The sequence below is a fragment of the Callorhinus ursinus genome, unplaced genomic scaffold, assembly GCF_003265705.2.
Source record: "Callorhinus ursinus isolate GAN/ISIS: 27379988/994484 unplaced genomic scaffold, GSC_fseal_2.0 scaffold11, whole genome shotgun sequence".
NCBI lineage: Eukaryota > Metazoa > Chordata > Mammalia > Carnivora > Otariidae > Callorhinus > Callorhinus ursinus.
The window spans coordinates 13,041,478-13,064,014 of record NW_027397073.1 but is presented as its reverse complement, the minus strand read 5'-3'; the positions used below and the strand labels follow the sequence as shown (position 1 = coordinate 13,064,014).

At 40.9% G+C, this 22,537-nt stretch overlaps 1 protein-coding gene across 1 annotated transcript in view; it reads left to right on the top strand.

The window, feature by feature from the left end:
* The first annotated feature begins 6,652 nt into the window (after positions 1-6,652).
* The window catches only part of PHLPP1 (PH domain and leucine rich repeat protein phosphatase 1), a 216,293-nt gene continuing 200,408 nt past the window's right edge, over positions 6,653-22,537 (top strand). The window contains exon 1 of the mRNA XM_025886739.2: positions 6,653-8,269. Coding sequence (XP_025742524.1) covers positions 6,727-8,269 — 1,543 coding nt within the window. The 5' untranslated portion in view covers positions 6,653-6,726. The remainder of the gene's footprint in view (positions 8,270-22,537) is intronic.

Genomic DNA, 22,537 nt, shown 5'->3' with positions numbered 1-22,537 from the left:
GAGATACTATCTGGTTGAGTCCCTTGGTTTTCTAAATCAGTAACTGAAACCTCCTTGGGGGCAAATATCTTCCCAATGTCACACTTAACTAGTTAGTATAGAACCAGGACTAGAATGAGGACTTCTTAGACGTTACTGAACTCCTCAAAATATTACGTGGGACTACCTTTCAATTGTGGAATGTGTTGAAGGCTGAGAATGTTATTCTGCCATTGTCACCATCATTATATCCAACTTATTCATACCCGCCCTGCGCATGAGGGCATCTACTTGATTCTCCTGGCATCCCATTGTTACCACAGAGTATGGTAAGATGATACATGTTATATGGTACTGGTGTAGTGGTTACAGTTTGTAGTATTTTGATCCATAAGGCAATAGGTGGCGTTATATTGTTGAATTCTGGCAAGTAATAGCTCTGTATTCACCTAACCACATATTATGGGCTACAGAATGGAAGAGCACTAGAGATAACTCTTTGCAAGCCCTAATGCTGTGATTACCAAATGCCGGTCTGAGATCTGACACTGGTTGGCCATGGTATTTTTCTTGATTAGTGGTAACATGAGGAAAAAAAAGGACAAAGTAAGGAGTTTTCCATAAAGTTAACTTTGTTCACTTTATAGAGACTACTTTCTATGCTGAGACTTGTCTTTCCTACTTTTGTGTGTGTGTTAAAATGTACTTTCTTTAATAGTGTATTTATGGTATTTATAGTTTGAAAATGTTTTTGAGGGCAATGCTTATAACTGTTGTATTCGCTATTATGTACTCAGACCTAGCTTAGGGCCTGACATAGGAGACATAATGAATATTTAAATGAATGAGTAAAAGGTTTATATCCCTAGTTTGGTCACCAGTTTTTTTGGGTGGTGGGATTTTACGAATCCCTGAAATCTAGAAGTCTGATAAATTTCAGATTGTCACTCCTGAGGAATGCTACAAAACACCTAGTATGCTGGAGTGTCCCCAACCAAAATTCACATCTACTTGGTTCCTGAGAAGGTGAACATATTTGGAAATAGGGTCTTTGCAGATACAATCAAATTAAGATGAGATCATAATAGATTAGAATGGGCCCTGATCCAATTACTGGCATCCTTATAAGAAGAGGAGTTGGAACATGAGGTTACAGGGAAAAGGCCATGCAATGACAGATGCCAGGAAACAGAGATTGAAGGATGTACCTCCAAGTCAAGGAATGCTGCAACCACCAGAAGCTGGACGAGGCAAGAAAGGGTGTCCCCAGAGACTTCAAAGGGACCAGGATCCTGGGGACACCTTGATTTTGGACTTCCAGCCCCAGAACTGTGAGAGAATAAATTTCTGTTGTTTCAAGCCATCTGGTTCATAGTCCTTTGTTATGACAGCCCTAAGAAACCACTGCATCTAGGAGTCCAGACCAGTGGATGCCATGGGAAGTAGAGGGGACAAGGGTAAGATTTCTAGGAATTGACTCTGTCTTCTATAATCATTCGGTTTGGGGGCACAAAAACAGAATACCCATGTTACTGCTGCTTTAGGGTATAATTAATGACCATAAATATAGGGGAATCGCTATCTGGAGACTACTTTTCTGTTTTTACTCTTGAAAGATTCAGGAGAAATGCTTTGGGATGATTTCGGAAGGATTTTTGTTAGTTAGGAATCTTGGTGGAAAGAGATCTTAGGTACTTGGGACAGTAGTTTCTAAAAGGACAGTAGTTTCTAAAAAGCTGAGTGTAAATCAGTTTTTTAAATTAATCTATTTTAAATGTATAAATATTATAAAGGCCCAGTGTTTAAACAATTGTATGATGAATTCATATATAAGACAAAGAATATAGAATACTTTGGGAATAAACATTTATACCCTAATGTGTAACAAATATATCTAGATTGCCATATTTCCCATTTGCCTAAAACAAGAACCTTCTGTATAAAAGAAAAGAGGAGGTCAGTTTTAACTGAAGAATTAAAAAGATTGGTAATGTTGTTTACAAGCTTCCTTGGGGCGGGTATTTTTGTCTATACTATTTCCTGGGGGTAAATGGTGCCTACACATAAATTTTCAATAAGTATCTGTTGAATAAATGCCCCAGGTGGTTTACATTGCATGAATGTCCCAGGTAATTTACATTGTTACTGGAAGAGGTGGGATTACAAGGTCTTTATTTCTTGGTCTAATACTTCATTGTGTGAGGTAATATCATACATCTGTTTATTTCTCTGAGGCAGGATGTGAGAAATAAGAAAAAGACAAAGAATCGTGGGATTTAAAAGGGTGCACTAAAAATCTGAAAAGCTCTGAAGTGTATTTATAAAGTGGACTATCTAAAATGAGTGGCAATCTGAGCTCTGGAGAGAGTTCAAATGGTAAATTTTGTGAGGGAGGGGTAAAGATTCAAACAGAACAGGAGGTATCTTCCTGCCAGTGAGAAGGGAACATACGAATTCAGCTTAGCCACCTGGGGCCCATTTAGTGCACTAGAGCAGTAATTTGCTAAATGGGTCCCTCGTAGTAAAAAAGAATGAGTAAATAGTAGGCAATTTAGGCATGGTAAACCACTAGTAGCTCAAGGGATGTAAGAATGTGAAACTATAATTAGATCCCATGTTCATAATGTGCTAACTAAATGTATTACATTGTATATTGCATCTTTCTGAGTTTATTTCTGGACACAGCTGAGCCCTTAGCAATTCGGACTGAAACCATCCCAGCTATCAATTCATGCTTCCATTAAAATTCCAACTGCTTATATTAGAAAAAAATTCCAACGATGGTTTCTTTTATCTCGGATCTGAGGATGCAAACAGGATTAACCTAGATGCAAAACACAGCAAGTCAGTTATAAATCACACAGCATAAAATAAACTGTGGCAGTAAATTGAAAATTATGTTCTCTTTTTCTATACTTAGCTGTGAAAATATTTTAACAAGTTGGCATCAGGGTTTGCAACTTTTACATCTGTTGTTTCTTTTCAGGATTATCTTTTAGCATTTTAAGATGTGATTCTTTGAAGAGTGTGGTTAGTCAGAAATGTGGTATTAGACTGTACATTTGGAACACTTTAAAGGGTAGGGGGCATTCATGAGTTACATGGTTTCAGGATACTGGCCTATTCCCCGCTCTACTTTTAGTAGAAGCTGCTATTTCATGGGTGTCTGGAAAACATTTGTTCTTTACTGGAATCCTTTTCTTATTCAGAGAAATGGTATAGTGTGGGTTGGCTCAGATGGTCTGAATGACATTCCATGATACTAGCAAGTTCTAAGCACAAGTTTCATTGCCCTTATCAATGTCTGTTATTTCAACTGTGAGGTTCCAGTTGATCTAGTGGTAAGGGGACTGTATTCTTTATGAACTCTCCTTTTCTTTCTCTCTACTCTCACCTCCAAGTTTAGTGACTTTAATGAAAGTTTGGAGGTGGAACAAGGGATGGGTCACACTGTCCACCGTTGTTCTTCTGCTCTTCCCTCCACTCTGATTTTTATTATTCTGGGTGCAATGGAATATATGGCACCTTTCAGACTATGGATGCTGTGCATGAAATAGTTCATCTACGTAGAAATTATATTCTACATTCTTCTTCTTCCCCACCCTGTCCCCAACACAGGAGTTTTGTTTTGTTTTGTTTTTTAGGCTGGAATGTATTTCCTTTTCTCTTTATGCTGAGATAGATTAACATTAACACTATTCATTATGCCCCTCCTCCTCCCAATTCACTAATTCCTCATACCAAGTGGGGCAGGTGTGTATGATGACTCCCAGCCCCTCCTACCTCCAGTACTTTGGATACTAAATTCTCTGAGCTGTGTTTTTTCTCTTTTTTCCCTTGGAGGAGGTGTTTTGGTTATAAATACCTTCAAAGAGTAAACAAAATTCCTAGAGGATAAAAAGGCAGAGTTGGGGTGATTGTATAAAGCTGAATGGTGAGAACCAGAGCTAGATGAAGTACAGTACTACAATTTCTTAGAGAGGATGCAAGTGGACATTAGGCCAATGGTAACAGTATTTATGATTAGCACAAACTTTCCCTGAGTTTGGTACATTAGCTAAAGAAATATCCCTTTAGAAGGCAGCTATATGGGGGCATGGGGGCTATAAGCTATAAGCCATATTTCTTACATAGCAAAAATTAAACAGGTTTGTAGGAAATCAGCTAAGGAACTAATGAATATAAAGAGGTGTAAACAGTCCATATTTTAGGATTGAAATTTAACATGCTCTTTGTTTTTTAATCTAAGAAAGGCTAAATTAAAATACCATTCTTTTCATTTCTAGAACGAATAGTTTGTATTAGGAGCTGTTCAAGGCAACATACAGATTAGTGTAGTTGAAATTTATCTTCAATATCATGACCTCTTTTCTGCCTCTTTGCTTTCTTTCAGAGACAGATCCTTCAGCAACTACCAGTTTCATTTGTTACAGAAAATTTCATCCAAAATGAGTCTCTATTGTTTGACTTCCTAGAGAAGGTCAGTTCCCCTTGTTTTATTTTTGTTTCTTTTCATGGCACCTTGTATTTTCCCCTTTCTACATCCCTCTCACTTGTTGAATGTCTTTCTTCATAACCTATAAGCTCTATGAAGGCAAGGACAGTGTCTGATTTATTCAATTGCTTACCACAGTGACTGGTGTATAATATATTTATGATTATTTGTTAAATTCATTGACGTGACTGTCTTATCTCTTGGGAGAATTTGCATTCTCCCTAATTTAAAAAATGGACCTCTGTGCTGTTGATTGAATTGAAACGCAATAAAAATTAGTTTCATGAGGCCAAGGGGTAAGATTTCAAAAGAAAGATATAGAAAATCATTTTCAGGAATTTCAAGAATTAAGAGAAATATTTATTTTTATCCTGGTAGCATCCTCCATTCCTCTTCAATGGAATTGTGTGGATAACCTAAGCGTGACTTTCTTTGCCCTTATCAATTTATTTCAGTGACAAGTTCTCGCTGATCTTTTTTCTTTATTTAAAGTTTTTGTTATTGTGATTTTTAAAAATTTTTTTATTGTTATGTTAATCACCATACATTACATCATTAGTTCTTGATGTATTTAAGGTTTTTATTTTTAAGGAATCTCTACACTCAAGTGGGACTTGAACTCATGACCCCGGGATCAAGAGTCCCATGCTCCACTTATTGAAGCCAGCCAGGCACTCCTCATCTCTCTTTCTCTTCTTGGCACCCCCCACCCCCTTTCCAGGTTTAGTAACTTTATTGAAGTTAAGGCAGGCCCTGGATAGTAGCAGTTGACAGAATCTCTCATGTGGAAATCCAGATTTATAAAACAATCGGAGGAATGGTAATTCAATTAAAAAGGTTTACTAAATTCTTTTAAATAGCAAGCTATTCTAGTGTAGCCTACAGTATTGTTTAAACTGATAAGAAAGTACAACTTTTCAGACAACTAAACATTGTAGCGGCAAAAACCATTTTTTTCTCTTTAATGTTTAAAGAAAAAACAAGGTAAGACATAAGAGAGAATACACAGGACGAGCCAATCTCATATCCCACCACGTCTCCAGTCCATTATTTCTTCTACTTCAAAATACTTCCGTTATTAAGTTAATTCAAACTTTAAGGTCAATGGGAAAAAAACAAGACCCCAACACTTTGCCTTTTTCCTTCCCACATATAGTTGCGGGAGAGGATCGGCTCGGGATTGTACGATTTAACAAAAAGCGCTTTCAACAACTGTCCAAGTTAGAACTTCCAGGCGCTGTCTTCCCTGGCCTGGAAAAAGCGGGGAAAGTTGAGGTTGGCCACTTTCACGGCCAGTTATCCTGTGGTGCTCTGGGTGTGTTTTTGCATCTCATACCGAGGGTGGAAGTGAGAACCAAGGAACGGGGACCTTCATACCGCGCAGAGTTCCTCAAAGCCTTCACTTTAAATCAGGGAAAACGAAAGTCTTGTGGGGAACGGGAACTGGCGGGTTGGGCACAAGTTAAAGAACAAGAACATTCCCAGGTACAGAATTTAACAGCAGAGGGCACAATACCCACCGCCCATAGCCAGCGGCCGGCTGCAAGGAGGGGCATAAAGAAAGGAACTCTGGGGCTTGTGGTTCGCCATGTTTTCCTCGGGCATGTTTGTTCCCGCAATAGAACTGCAACTCCCAGCGTGCACCGCGCGCCTCCCTCTTCTCAGCCGGCCCCTCTCCCAAGGCCGGCGCAGGACCCTCCCGGGAAACTGCCCCCCCGCCCCGCCCTCGTACGCACGCGTCACGTTTGTTTACCCTGAAGCCCCGCCTCCCCTCCATTCTCCAGCTCTGTGCACTCCTCCCGGGAATGCCGTCATGCTAACGATGCATATTCATGAGGCCCTCGTGGAGCTCCCGCTCTGCCCGCCTCCCGCCTTCCCGCTCCAGGCGCGTGATTAATATTCAATGAGCCCGGCTACGCGGCTGGTTCGCCGCGGCGAGGTGGGGCGGGGGGGGGGGAGCGGGCGGGGCCTGCGCTCCAGAGCCCGCGACCCGGGCGGGGAGGGCATGTGTTGGGGGGGGGCGGTGGCGGCGAGGCAGGCGGGCGGGCGGGCGGGCGCGCGGGATGGAACACCGAGACACCGACGGAATGCTCCGAATTGCCACATAATCCCCTGGAACGGCCGCGCCGAACGCCATTGGCTTCTCCCTTCTCCCCGCGCTGCCGCCGCCGCCGTCTCCCACCTTCGCCTCACCGCCTCCCTCTCCTCCCGCTGCCTCCGGAGCTGGGGGGGAAGCGCGAAGCCCCACTGCAATGGAGCCCGCCGCCGCGGCTACGGCGCAGCGACTCCCAGAGACCAGCAGGGAGGACCGAGCTCCGGCTCCGGCGGCGGTGGCGGCGGCGGCGGCTCTGGCGGCAGCGGCCGGGGGCGGCCGGAGCCTGGAGCCCGCGCTGACCCCGGCGGCCCCGACCGGCGGGGCGCGGGAAGAGGCCCCCGGCGCGGCGCAGCAGGCGCAGCTGCCGGGCCGGGCGGGAGGCACGGGTCGCCGGCGGCGGCGCGGGGCGCCCCAGCCCACCGCCGGTGGGGCTGCCCCGGTTCCCGGGGCCGGCAGCGGCGCCAACTCCCTCCTGCTGAGGAGAGGGCGGCTGAAAAGGAATCTGTCCGCGGCCGCCGCCGCCTCATCGTGCTCGTCCTCCTCGTCGTCGTCGTCGTCGTCGTCCTCGGCTGCTGCCGCCTCGCACTGCCCCGGCGCCGCCGGCCTCTCTGCCTCCTGTTCGGCCTCCGCGTCGCTGTGCACCCGGAGCCTGGACAGGAAGACGCTGCTCCTGAAGCACCGGCAGATGCTGCAGCTGCAGCCGTCGGACCGGGATTGGGTGAGGCACCAGCTCCAGCGGGGCTGCGTGCACGTCTTCGACCGCCACCTGGCCTCGACCTACCTGCGCCCGGTGCTCTGCACGCTGGACACCACGGCCGGCGAGGTGGCCGCACGCCTCCTGCAAGTGGGCCACAAAGGCAGCGGTGTGGTGAAGGTGCTAGGCAAGGGCCCGGGCCCCGCGACCGACACGGAGCGGCCCCCCGACGTCGGCCCCCGGCTCGCGCCTGCGGAACCCCGGGACTTGGGGCCGCCGCCCGGGAGGAGCGGGCTGGCCGCCGTCGGGGGCCCGCTGCGCGCACCTCCCGCGGACCTGCAGCTGCCGGGCGGCCCGGCCGGGTGGGCGCGCCGCGCCTCCCGCGCCAGCCCCGCGCCGTCACACTCCAGCCCGGGTGAGCCGGGCGCTCCGCAGCCCCTGGACGGCGCAGCCGCCGGCCCGGCCTCCGACACCGAGAGCTTCAGCCTGAGCCCCAGCGCCGAGAGCGTGTCGGACCGGCTGGACCCCTACAGCTGCGGCAGCGGCTCCTCTTCGTCGTCCGAGGAGCTCGAGGCTGACCCGACCCCGGCTCCGGGCCAGCCCCGCCTGCCCGGCCGTTCCCCGCCATCCCGGCCCGGGGCGGGCGCCCGGCCGTCTTCCCCGACGGCCTCCCCGCCTCTGCTGCAGCCGAAAGACCCGAGGGGCGTTGACGGCCTGGGAGGGGCCGCCCTCGACCGGCCTCGGGAGGAAAAAGCGGCTGCAGCCGCGGCCCTTGGCCGCCCCCAGTCGACCCCGGGTGGGAACGGGGCGGCCCCGGAGAAAGCGCCTCCGCCGCCCACCCTGTACGTGCAGCTCCACGGAGAGACCACCCGGCGCCTGGAGGCAGACGAGAAGCCATTGCAGATCCAAAATGACTACCTCTTCCAACTGGGATTTGGGGAGTTGTGGAGGGTGCAGGAGGAAGGCATGGACTCGGAGATTGGCTGCCTCATCCGCTTCTATGCAGGTAAGGAATTCACCTGTATTGTGACGTGTGGGGTGTAAACACTTTAGGTCCCGAGGAATGAGTACAGTTGGCCGTCTGTCCAGACCAAGAGTACCTGTACGCCCTCGGGAGTCTTTGTTACTTCTTTACAGCTTTCGCCTGTCCTCTGTGTAATACCCAGTGGAGCAATTTAAAAATCCGCGAGTTGCTGTCAGTCTTGAGGGCCCAGAGGTGGGGCAGCGCTGTTGGAAGAGGTGGCAGAGCCACCAGGAAATACGGGTAGCAGCTACTTCTGAAAGAGGCAGTAGTACTTTTAACACTCAACGACGGGACTTCCTTCAGGCCTCGCCTCGAGGGCATGTTGGGTTTGAGGCAGTTTGGGATTTCAGGTAAGCCATACTCGTGCACATCATACCGACAGCGGGAAATGACCAAGAGACATGCTCCAGGCCACTCCTTGTGCATTTGTCCACAGTTGGCCATTCCTGCGTGACCCCCAGGAGCCCCTTTCTTGTCACCTGGGGCGCTCGTTCAGCTCTGTCATGCTCATTTGCCCACTGAGTCCTCGCTAACAGATAGGACCCTTCTTAGTGATACTTTTCTCCAGAGCTTTTTTTTTTTTTTTTGCTTTATTTCAATTTCATCTGCAAGTTTGGTTCTTGCACCAAAAGTGATGTCGCCTATTTCTTTTTTTTTTCTCATCAAACTTTTGTTTTAATGGGTCTCAAAATTCTGTGACAGATTTTTGGTGTCGCCTATTTCTTTTTCTCGTTTCTTACTTCCAGCCTCTATAACCCGGTCTGACCATTGCAATGTGACTTGAAATAGGGATCACAGTAAGACTTGAAGTGGTTACCATCGCTTGAGATGGGATCTAAAATCCTCCCCGTTCTTTTTCTCGGTTCTAGATGAAAACTTCTTTAATTTTTCTATTTTTGTCCAGCGTTTTGAGATAGGATTGATGTATTAGATCTAATTCTTGACCAGGAGTGACTAATGTTTCTCTCTTGATTAAAGACTTGGTGGGTACTAAATTAGGGAGTTATAGATCCTGGTTGTTATATTGGAGCCTTATATTTGTTTGCATCTTTTTCCTCCTCTGGTTTAAACAATTATCTTCTTAATAAGAAATTTTATTTAAAACAAAGCATAACAAAGTTATATTAGGAGAGTTAAATCTGGTGCTGATGGAAAAATAATCATACTTGTAACTTTATTAATCTGTTGCCATTCTTTCTAATTTAATGTTTTTGGTTCAACTTGTGTCTTAGTGGCAGCTTAGTCAGTTTGAATGAAGAAATCTTTACTCCCACATTGAAATATGCAAGACCAGTAACATTCCTGGTGAGATGTTCTTTTAAGTTTCATTGAAGTTTTTCTATAATTCAAGTGGATTGCTGATGGATTTTTGCCTTATAAAGAAAATCATGTCATAATGCAATAGGATTTGCAGTATCTGAAGATAATATCTCAACTGGATGACATGGCTTTTACAAGTTTATGACCTAGAATATAGGTGGGTTTTTTTTTTTTTAATTGTAGGAGCAGCAATACATGCTTTTCTCCTCGAACTCATGTATTTTGGAAAATACTGTTATTTTACAAAAGCATTAAATGGTAATCACACTTGGAATGAGAATATTAACGTGAGAATGATAAATGTTCTGATAACCAAACCAATTAAATTGAAATGTATATAAAGCGAAGGATATATAAAGTACACAGTATTGAACAAATTTTATATAGAAAGAGCTCTGCATCTCTTGTTTTCCTTATGCTGATTACAGTAAATGTTCGTGGGAAAGGTTTTGGGTGTCCTAGTCATGAAATTTAAATCTTTGATTCCCTTGATTGCCTCTTCAAGTGTGTCTAAAATATTTTAAGTGAGTGATGTACAGTGTTTTTTTTTTGTTTTTAAAGCTTATCAATATAAAAGTGACAAATTTTCTTTCTGGTTGAATCTTAAATTTCTGGTGTGGTCATTTTACTCTTTTTGTTTTGCTTTTTATGAAAAGCCGTAATTATTATTTCTTTCTGAACTTGCTTCATCTCTGTATGAACAGCATAAATACATACATGCCTCTGTGTATACACTTGTAAAAATAACTAATAAAATGGATGTCACACACAGTATCCAATCTATTCTGGAATGTGAAGCCATTGTACAGGTGTCCTAGAAGGAAGATGCTTGATTGTTATAGAAATGGCTAGTTTATTTTGGTTTTTACACAGTGCTGAGCCTATTTTAAACCCAAGGTAATATACAAAATGTCTGTTGATATTTATTTGCCATAGAACAAAATTCAGCATATAGTGAATCCATTTGAACTTTTGCAAGAAAGTTTAGTTATTAAGGAACAAAAGGGCCTTGTCCTTAAGGTGGCCTTACTTGTTATGGGAACACTGTGAGGACTTCACACAGTGAGGGTTTGTACCTGGCTGGAGGAGATTCCTAGAAATTCCCTCTGCGGAGGAATGTAGGATACCCAACGGGAGTGTTACATTTTGGTAGTAATTCTTTTCCTTAGGAAAAAGAATTAAAGTTTGTTTTAGAGGACACCCTTTAAGAGGGTATATTGTGTATCACATTTGTTTTTATAATTTTACGTATAACTTAGTCTTATTGCTGCATATCTTTTTGTTTATATGTGTAGTTGGAGTTAAGGATAGATGAGGAAGTTGCCTTTGAAGCCATTTGAATACATTACTGTATTTAAATTGAGCTCATTATCTGCTGTCTAGTTATCTAGTCAGCTGCTTTTTTTTTTTTTTTTTGAGATGCTCTTGTCCAGCAGAGAACTTTCATTCTTTTGAAGGTCACCTTTCCATGGAATTTCAGTATTTATAACTTGACTCAAGTTATTATTAAAAGTCTTTGAGAGGCGTTTGCAGTCTTTGAATATTTAAATACTTATTTGGGTAAAGGAAAATGAAAGTCTTTAATGAACTATAAGGTGTTGGATGAAAGGTGCTATCTAATTACAGAATTGTTAATGAAAACTTAGTTTGAAAATTGTTATTGTATCTATCAAGCGTTCTTTTAGCTGATTTAAAAAGACAAAATTTAAGTGGCTTTATATGAAATTACTGGTTTTAAGTATTTTAAGTACATTAACATTTAATTTCCTTTTAAAATGAACCATCTTAAATTCTAATTGGAAGAGAGTAATTTTAGGTTAAAAAGTTTAAAAATTTATGTTGCTTGACATAAGTAATGGAGTTCAAAAGATTAATGAGCTTTGTGTTTTGGATTCCCTGGGCAGTCTGAGTCATTGACCAAGGGCAGTATTAAACTGTATGTTTTTTGACTCTTGCACCACCTTTTAGATTTAGTGGTCTGGCTAATTCAGTTCAAATTGTAATAGTGCGAAAGGATGTTGAGAGGACGGAGAGCACACCCACTGTGCCTAGTGAATCTTGGACGAGATATTTTTATGTGACTTCTTGGGATTGCTCAGGAGAACAATCTCCTAACCCCTCTCATATTTCTTCTCTTTTTCTCTTTTGGGAATGATCAAACCTTACATGGTTTCCCACTTGGAAACCGAGAAGGGGTGGTTCAGCATTAAGCTGTAATATTGACCAGCAGGCTCTTATTACTATAATTACAGCAGTATTGAGTAACGTGGTATGAACATGTGACACCAGTGTGTGCTTGAACAGTCCTTTCAATTTTAAGAACAAAGGGTTTAACTTTATTTTTGTTTTATATTTACATTTTATATTTGTTTTCGATGTAAAGTGCATGCTGTCTTTTCCTTCATAACTGGTTTGAGAACATCTATTAATATGTTGGGTTTTATTATCTTCAAAAAATTTTAAAGGGCTTTCACATAAATTATCTCATTTGTCCTTTCAAAAACATTATTAGGGAGGAGTCGGTGTCAATCCTCTTTTCAGATGGAGAAACGTGCACAGAGAGGTTTGCCTCTTGCTTGTGGTTTTTCAGTCCTTGGCAGAGCTGAGAAGAGAGAGCTGGGATGTTCTGTTTTGCAATTCATATCCCTTTCCATGAATCGATGCTGAATTTCATTTACACTTGATTTTTTCACTTGGTTAGAAGCATTCAGAAAATACGCTATTTTTGTTGGTAATGAGGTGATATTATCCTCCAGTCCAAAGTGGTATTCTTTGTGAAATGTTGATGGCCCTATTTTTTATCATGCTCCCTTTAAAAACCTAAAGTACCAAGCCTGGCAAATAAATAGACAATACAGAAAGAGTACTGAAGTGTTGTAAGTATTCTGGTTGCAATAGTCATACTTGAATTTAAGTTGTTAGGGAATGAAGTTTACTTAATGACTTTTTTTTTTTTTGACCATGCCTCATTTGTTAAACTGTAAATCTTCATTGGGTATAGAGAATTAACACTTCATCTGAAAAGTGGATAACTTTTCAGGGTGGAGGTGTGGCAATTCAGTTCCTTTAAAACATAGCCTTACTTGTAAAGTGTTGAAAATATACATCAGAAAAGTCTTGCTTAAATCTTTTATTTTAAAATAGAATTGTTGGTACTTTAGTGATAGTGCTTTATTGGTGTTACTATGCTATTGTTACAATTATTTTTATAATTCATACATTATAGAGAGCTAGAATTTCCCTGAATTTCATAGTTGTTTCTAAAATGTGTGTCTTTTGTGCTCAGTGAAATAATTGCAGGGAGAGGAAATGTGTAAGTTAGGTTTTAAAGTTTCTGGGTTCAGAGTTCTATCTTTTTGTTGCTATAAGATTTTTAAATCCACCACCTTAAATGATTGGTTATCCAGAGGTCATTATCATTTTTTAAAGTGTTAAGCGTTTTTGTTGTTTCTTATTCTTTCTTTTTAAAGCCCTGAATTTGATTTATTGGTAACATAACATTCATTGACATTCTTTATGATCCAAGCCTAGTGTAATACTTGACATTTTAATTTAAACATTTGTTGAATTGAATTTGTGGAATTTTGTTCAGCAGCTGGTGGAGTATGCCCTGATTCTTCAGCCTTCCATCCTGTTTGGGTCTCCAGGGATGTGTTAAACACACATACACTCAGAGGCATTTCTCCCAGGGCAGGAGATTTTTAGATGTGCCACATACTACTAATACCTTCTGTTGCAAGTGAGTGAAGCTCTGTGTGGATTTTGAGAGAGCAATTCTCTCTCAAAGTTTTCTTAGAGTTAACAGGTGTTTTTTTTTCCCCTTCTTTTCAAAGGCATCTCTTACCTCAACTTTGAGATGAATTTAATGAGACTGCTGTCAAATGAGGCATCTTAGATTTAATGATTTTGTTATGTGCCAGGGTGGAACACAGTTCAGTCTATCTGGGCAGGAGAAGGGTTTAATTGTATTGTGAGAGTCAGGAGATCCTGAAGCCACTCAGTAGAAAAGCTTTTCCTTTAAAAATGCCTGACATTTTGAATAAGAGAAAGAAGTTATCAAAATGTCTGGGAAAATGAAGCCTTAAAAAAAAAAAAATTCCCACCTTCTAAAACCCACTCCACCCCTTTAATCCCAGGCATCTGGTGTGACACTGGTAATGAGGGGTTTTGAATCTGGCCTCACGTCCCTGTGCTTCTAGGGCAAGCCCTTTTTTTTATACTTACCTTCGGTTTTCTGAAGATAGTTTAATTAAAACCAAAAAAATTGACCACGTGGATTCTTTAGACATATTAGGTATTTATAACCTAAGTCTTTGTGACGGGTTGGGTTTTGATTTGTATGAAGCTTCAACTCTAGGCTTTGGGAGATTTTGATAAATTTTAAACTCAGAGATCTGGAAAGAATAGACTTTAATAGATATTCTAATTAAAAGACATTAGGATATTTGGTTAACTGTGAAATAGCAACTCTTCTAGGTTGCATAGTGTACCTTTGAATCAAGCATAATGACAGTTACTACATTACTGAAGTGTCATTATACTTTGATTTAGAGGTGGAATGGTTTTGTTATATATTTCGTATATAATATATGCCTGGAATACCTTTTAGTATGTTTAATGAAACAAAGCATAACCATCCCAGAACGCCAAGTTCTTGCTGAAATAATTTTTTCCCTGTTATATTTTTATATTTGAGCATCTTACAATGCTTTAGTACACTGTAAGATGTATATAATGATAAAGTATCTTGTTCAGGTACAAGTCCAGGAGCTTCTGAGTTTGGAACCTAGAAGTTCTATTAGAAAAGGAGTGGAAAAGTCTATTCGTAGGTTGTACACGTTTTTATAAGTTTTTTTTTATAAGTTTCTAAATGTCAATATTTTAGCAAAAGACAAAAAAATTCAGAATTTTTGGCATATACTTTCCCAAATGAAGCTTGCTAAAATTAGTCTCATTTCCAGTTATATGAAGGCATTCAGTTGAAGACTGAACAAAACCTGAAATAATTTTGTTTTAGACCATTTTAATAAGGAGAGAAAAATCTATTAGAAATTTGAGGTTTGAGAGGATTTTAATTGGTTGATTATTCTTTTTAGCTTTTTTTCTTTTGCATTCTTTTCAAGCCGGAAGAGTTTTGTATTTGTTGCTGTCTATTTCTACTGGCTCCTGCATCTGGTGAAAAGAAGTTAGAGAATGAATCTTGTCATATAGCTGCCTTATATGTTAGAATATTTGGGCTTTTCAACTATGAGGCATGTTTTTAAATACAGTGAAAGTATGATCTCTACTTTTTTCCTTGCCTGTTCAATAATTATTTGGATTTTACAATCAGTTCACTCCTGACACGTGGTCCAAAGAGTGAAATTTTATGCATAGAACCAGTTTATTTTTTTACCTTGTCATTTATGAGAAATTTATTCCTACGGAATTCTGTCTTTGTTCCCATCCATATATTTTGAGAGCTTGTCTGGCTGTATCTTAGTCCTGTATGGGTGCTACCTTACGGTTTTTGAGTTTCTCTGATGTGTCCTGGGGTCAGGTGAGAGTAACCTTCGTTGGTGTTTTGTATGTTTGTTTGTTTTGTTTTTTAGAATAACTTTGGGGAAAAAATTACATGGTTTTATCTCACACTTGGAGGAAAAATGGTGTGTAGTTTAAGGAAATTAGTCTGAAAGCTGGGCAACTTGGCATGACTTTGGGTGTTCATTTTAATTTCTCCTGGGCATTGCTTTCCTGGTCAGTAAAGTGATGAGCTTGGAGTGGAATAAGTCTAAGATGCTTTCAGCTCTTAACATTCTGGGGCTCCATTGGAGAACCTTTCCTCCCCATTAGACTAAAAGTTGTAATTGTTTTAAGTTTTGTAAGACCCGTCTATGGGTTTAAAAGAGTCAAATTCCCTGCATTTTCACAGGGAGAAAGGAATGGACTTGGCCCTCGTATACGCAAGATAGCCTGAGGTTGACAACCAGAGTAGATCAGCTTTTTGGTATAGATTCAGACTAATGACAGTATAGGTAATGTTTGATTCACCCTCTTCCAGCCAGCCCTACTTCTCAGTGTAGACCTCAGTGCGCTAGAGACGAATTTAAAGAAATATATCCTTTTTAAAGTTAGAGGTTTTTCTTAAGTTGACGTATAAAGCAAGATCCTTTCAGAATTTAGTTTATCAAGTTTACTGTAATGGTAACTCTGTTGGAGGTATTCAAATATGCAAAACTTCCTAGTTCTTTAGTTTTAATTCTTGATGAGCTGTGTGCGTATCTCCTTGTGCCTAGAGTCTCGGGACAAAAAGCACTTAAAGAAAATGAAATTTTTTTATTGTTAATTTGATTAAATGATAGAATTAAGGATCCCACAGAGATCCCAACATCTGTATTTTTATAGATGAGGAAAGCAAGCCTATAGAGGTTAAGTATCTGGTCTAAGATCATTGATCAAGTCAGTCTTCGAGTTAGGAGTAGCACCCATGATTTGGATTATCTGTCCATTGTTCTTTTTTTCACCACACTGTGAACTTATAAACTTATCTTTGGATCCTCCTTATATTTCATATTCAGAATGAAAGTTTAAAAAAAATGGAGTGTATGTCACACATTTGGTGGTTTCTCTGTGACTTCAAGATGTTTCCAGTTTCATTTCATTCTAATCAGTGCTTTTGGGAGGTTGCATATCACGGACAGTTGTAAGGAGGGGCTTCTGATGGAACAGTTGGGGATCTTAATTGCATAGAGGGAAACTAGATTTCATCAGTGATGTTACCCTTTGGGGGATTTAATGACAGAACTTTAAAGTTGACAGACGGCTGAGAGGAGTTGCAGTACTAGAAAATCAGAAAAACCAATGATGATTCATCTAGTACTTTGAACTTGAAATTGTTAGAATGGAAATATTGTAAAAAGAAATCATTGACTTTTAAAAAATATTTGGGAGAAACATTTAAAAATAGATTTTGAAAAAAAAATTCTCTTTCAAACTCGTTTGTTAAAAAGATTCAGTATTCATTATATTCTTTATTTCAGTTTTTTTTTGAAGATGTCGTCTCATGATGAGATGCACGTAGCTTACGTACGCACACATGCACAGTTCTACTTTTGCGTAATATAAAAAAATAAACTGGCTTCAGTAATCTTTGGGCTTTTGTTGTTTGTTGGCTTTGGAAGTCTTTTATCTTGAAATCTGCTACTGTTTTGAATATCTCCTCTCTCTCCCTAAAAGAGAGGTAGAAGGAGGGAGAGAGAGAGAGAGAGAGAGAGAGAGGGAGAAAGAAATTTCTGCCCCTTTAGCAAAAAGGCAGTTTGTGAATATTTTTAGGGTTGTGAGAGAGATTCCCTTCTATATTAGGCTCTGTTTTAATTTAGTCATTTACCTTAAGCAAAAGTTTTAACTTTCCTTATAGGGAAGTTAATCTACTGAGTCAATTAATTCCTCAAAGATGACTGCTCATTTTTAATATGAGGAAGGGAACTTTTTAAAGTGCAGAAGTAGAAAAGGGCAAAAATACATTGTATCTGACATGCAGAATATGTACTCCAGATGCTGAAACAGGGGAGAAATTTCTCTTGATGGTCTCTTGGAGAGGTGGTATGGCTGGGGGCAGCTGACATTCAGTTGTATGTAATAAGGATCTCTCCTTATGGGAAGAAGTAAACACTGCTATAATTGAAGGACACTTGTTCTCTTATACACACCCCACACATGTGTTCTCCATTGAGTGTTAAAGCAGGATGTTAATGGGAGGTGGTAGTCCTATTTATGGATGGGACGGGAAGGAGTGGGGTGGGGTAAGTAGGCTTGGGAGAAAAAAATCTTGATTTAAAAAAAAATTGTAGTTCTTAATTATGTGGAGCATTTTTTTTTTCACATCTTAATTGGTAACTTATTGTGAATGGCCTGTTCATATCTATTCATATCACTTGCTCATTTTTTGATATTTGGTTTTTCCTACTGGTTTATAGATTTGTTTTAGGGGTCTGTTTAGGGAAACTAGCTTTATTTTGCAAGTCACTAATATTTTCTTTATCCGTTACACATTTATGTCAAGACTCCCTATCCCAGGTTTAAAAAATGAAATTTCCTGTATTTTCCTGTGGTATCTTACAGTTGTTTTTTCTTTATGCTGAAAATTTTAATCTATTGTTTAAGAAACATAGGAAGTAGGAAAGAACAAATTGTGTTAATACTTTTTATTGGATAATTGAGTTATTTCTTCACTGATATAAAATGCCAGTTTCCTTAGTTTGTCTTTTTTTTTTTAACTGATAAGAGATTAAAATCTATGATATAGAATAATATAGGTTTAGTAGCTATTTTGAATTTGTTCAGGAAAATAGGGAGAAAGGGAAGGATCTTTATCTGCTTTCCACTACGTTTCTTTTTTGCTCCCTAATTTCTCAATAGCAGTCTGTGACCATTACTTTTAGGATGGCAACTCATGTACTTCTGGAATATGGATGTATTACCATTTTTTCCTGTGGATGCTTTGTCATCCTGAAGTAGCTAGGGTGGGCATGGGGTTAGCTGGAGTATAAAATGCTGATATATATATATATGTGTGTATAGATACACACATATGTATATATATGTTGCATTAGGCATCATTTAGCTGCTTATTTATGCTGAAGAGATTCCTTTTTTCTCCTTCTAAAGAATTTCTGGGGACAACTCTGAAGGTCACCATGAAGCACACATGATTTATCTTTTGAATATAGAAAAATGAAGACTAACATGCCTATCAAGATCAGTAATAACTCTGCTAGTAGTGCTTTGAGGTTTTCTTAGTTGACCTGAGAAGGGGTTTCTGTGTGTAGCCATGAACTGAGATAAGAATATAATGCAAAATAACTCTGAGATAGCCGAAAATTGTGAAATGGGACCAGTGCTAACGGTACTGATGGTGCTTTAGTGCTGTAGGTAAATGAACTCCCAGAAAAGATGAAGTAGTTTTAGTGGGGGGTTGGGAGGTATAGAGTCCTAGATGTCAAACCTAGAGAAGTCAGGTTAGAGCATCTGCCGCCGTTGGTAGGCAGAACTAGTGACCAGTTGTTAATTTTGTGACCACAAGACAAAAATTGTACTACTGTTGCATTTCGTGGCCTTATTAGACCCTCTTTGGTAGAGAACTGGGATTCTCTTCTGTAGGCTTTTAGTTGTATTTGCCTAAGTTCCAAATTATCTTAGCTGGAATAGATTCTAGGCTTGAATCCATTAACACTTGGACAGGGAAAATCTCCAGACCCATTGCCCTAAAATACTAGAAGAAATAAAGATGCAGTTGCCAGACTTATTGAGGTGTTGACAAGTAACATTTCTTCCACAATGACAAACTAGATGGCATTTTTTTTTAATTTGAAGAAACAAGTGCAAAAACTCCCTATATATAATGTTCAAGAAATTGAGTAATATTTTGTTATTTAGCAAACATTTATATCACCCTTACTGCATGCTAGGCAGTGTTTTAAGTGCTTTACATATATTAGCTAATTTGAGCCTCATAACAATCCTGTGAGATAGACCATATTATTACCCTAGTATTACAGATGGAGGGAGTGAGTTCCAGAGCAGTAGAGTAACTCATCTGGATTTGTACAGTTGGTACAGTGAGTAAGGCACAGACAGAACTCAGGTCCAGGCATCTGACACCACAGTCAACTAGTTAGTATCCACCTTCTTTTGCTGAATGTGGAGAACTTATCTCTGATAACCTTCTGGGGCCAGTTTGGGCATATCAGCATTTGGGAAGCATAGATTTTGAAGTAGTTAAGGCATGGACTTGAGTTCTCTATCTGCCACTGCCCCTGGAGCTCTATTTGCTTCTTTCCTTCTGGTTTTTTTTTTTTTTAAGATTTATTATTTTATTTTAAGATTTTCTTTATTTATTGGAGAAAGAGAGCAAGTGAATTCGAGCAGGGGCAGGGATGAGGAGGGGCAGAAGGAGAAGCAGACTCTCTGCTGAGCAGGGAACCCCATATGGGGCTCAGTCCCAGGACCCTGGGATCATGACCCGAGCCAAAGGCAGACGCTTAATCGATTGAGCCACCCAGGCGCCGCAAGATTTATTTACTTATTTGAGAGAGAGAGAGAGGGAGGGGCAGACAGAGAGAATCCCAAGCTGACTCCCTGCCCAGCGCGGAGCCTGACTCTGGGTTCGAAATCACGACCCCAGCTGAAACCAGGAGTCAGACTGTCCACCAGCTGAGCCACCCAGGCACCCCTCCTTCTCTGTTGAAATAGTTCATGCTTTTGTGTTCTACAAGGTTGTTGAGAAGATCAAATGAAATGTGTGAAAGTGCCTGGCACAGTCGTACCGGTTGTTATAAACCAAGCCCTGGGCTTAGGGTGGAAAGAGCATTCGTTGATGGAGGACCTGGACACCTAGACTTGACTGTGGGCTTCTTTACTTGATGTGAGACCCAGAATGAGCCTCTGAACCTCCTTAAGCCTCATGAGAGAGAGGGAAGGAGAGAAGTGATAAAATTATTCTGTCTCAGAGAACTTTGGGAGGTTCAGATTTGATGATATATGTGGAAATGCTTTGTAAACTGTGAGATGTTACACAAATGTAGTGTGGTTTTATTATTCTTAGCAACAGTAAATTGCCACAAATGTTAATTAGAGTTAATTAGGGCTCATTAAGGAAAATGGGATATACAGTTGCTCAGTGACAGTGGCAGACAGTATACTTTCATCTGTCCATCCATCAGTTATTGTATCTATTATGTCAAAGGTGCTTTTGATTCAAAGATGACTAATTTGAATTTTCTAGGATCCCTTGACATACTTATAATTTTGAGGGCATGTTTGTGGAAAAAGCAGGCAAGCCATCATTTTTATACCAAGGTGAAAAGTGTCCCAATAGAGGCAAGGTTCACAGATGACTGTCGTAGCAATGGTGTGAATCCCCAGGAGGCCCCGGAGCCAAGACTTGAGGGACCAGAAGGAGTAGACTCTTGCCTTAATTCTGGGATCCTGAATTGTTTGAGGAGCAACCATAAATTACGAGTTCAAATCCAGTCAGACCCAGTTTAGGAGTAGCAATTCCAGCTCCATCCTTTAAGATTTATGAAGTACCCTTCTATCTAGGCATCTAGGCCTTTTTATCTACTTGAATCATTTGGGCTCCATGTGGTATCACAACTTGTGAGGGTCTAAATTCTGGATTAAGCAATTATTAATTTTGCTTTTTTTTAAAAGGTCTTTATTTATTCATTTGAGAGAGCATGAGTGGAGGGGAGGGGGAGAGGGAGGAGCATACTCTGCACTGAGCAGGGAGCCCAACACAGGGCTCAACCCCAGGACCCCGAGATCACGACCTGAGCCAAAGGCAGATGCTTAACCATCTGAGCCACCCAGGCGCCCCTAATTTTGCTTTCTTGAAAAGAAAATGCAAATGTATGTATGCTCCATGTTGCCCTGAAGCCTGGTGTCAGGGTCCTGCCATAATTTGAAAGACATTCTCTTATTTCTTTTTATAAGGCCTATGAGGGTTTTTCATTCCTCAGATTTATGAGAGTTATGGGAAATGTGTTTATCTTCTGGAGGCAGTTAGTTTCTTTTAATTTTGTTACATATGGGGGCACCTGGGTGGCTCAGTCATTAAGCGTCTGCCTTTGGCTCAGGTCATGATCTCAGGGTCCTGGGATCGAGCCCCGCGTCGGGCTCCCTGCTCCACAGGAAGCCTGCTTCTCCCTCTCCCACTCCCCCCGCTTGTGTTCCCTCTCTCTCTGTCTCTCTGTCTCTCTCTGTCAATTAAATACATAAAATCTTTAAAAAAAAATAATTTAGTGACATGTAGACTGCAGTAATGTAAAATTTGGACAATGATGAGTTGGTCATAATCTGGAAATTTTATTTTTAACTGTGCTCATCTAGTGTTTCAATCTTCACTGATGAAGAAGACTTCTTGTTGGGCCAGGAGGAGACGCAGTTCTTGAGTGTTCATTTAAACAAAAGCAACATATTAGCTTTTTAATCCATGGTTGGAAAGCTTGTACTACACATATGGCAAGTTAAATCTTTACTAATGGCCTGTTAAAATTTTGTTTCGTTTTTGTTTTAAATAGGAGGCAAATGTCTCCGTGAAATATTGTCTTGTGTAGTAATGTGAATGGCAACACTGGAAAAAAGATCTTCATTTTACTTTTTTGTTTTTAAATTATGACAAACAGCATGGTAAAAAAAAAAGTTATTCAGATCCTGTCTGATTAAAATAAATCATGTTTCTAATTCAAATGAAAATGCTTCTCCTTCATACTGATCAGCATTGAGGTTAATCACCTGCCAGTGTGTATTTTCCACTGTTACTAGCACCTTTTTGCCCTCAGTGACTAATTTTTACAGAGACTTAAGTTAACTCATTAGAGTAATATCAACACTCGACAAGCTGATTTTTTTTTTTTTAAGATTTTATTTATTTATTTGACAGAGAGAGACACAGTGAGAGAGGGAACACGAGCAGGGGGAGTGGGAGAGGGAGAAGCAGGCTTCCCGCGGAGCAGGGAGCCCGATGCGGGGCTAGATCCCAGGACCCTGGGATCATGACCTGAGCCGAAGGCAGACGTTTAATGACTGAGCCACCCAGGCGCCCCCGACAAGCTGATTTTATGGGGGATAGTAACAGAAATGCTAGCACCAGTGTAATCATAAGGAGAGTAGTTACTGGTCCTTGTGATTTTAAAGCAGACACTTCAAATCCCTTGCTCTATAACCAAGGTGTAAGAGTGACTTGGTGTTTTTAACCACAATCTGAATGGTATTGTCTCATTAATAAATACATGATGACAAAAGTTCTGTAAACAGATACGTTGGAACTACTTAAGGAGATAATGTCATTCTGAAGATACCACATAAAAGTCCATTTCTGAAACTAGGGCTTGTTTTGTAGTTAATACAGTCAGAATGCTTGTTTTATATCCTGAATCAGCTTGTGGCTGC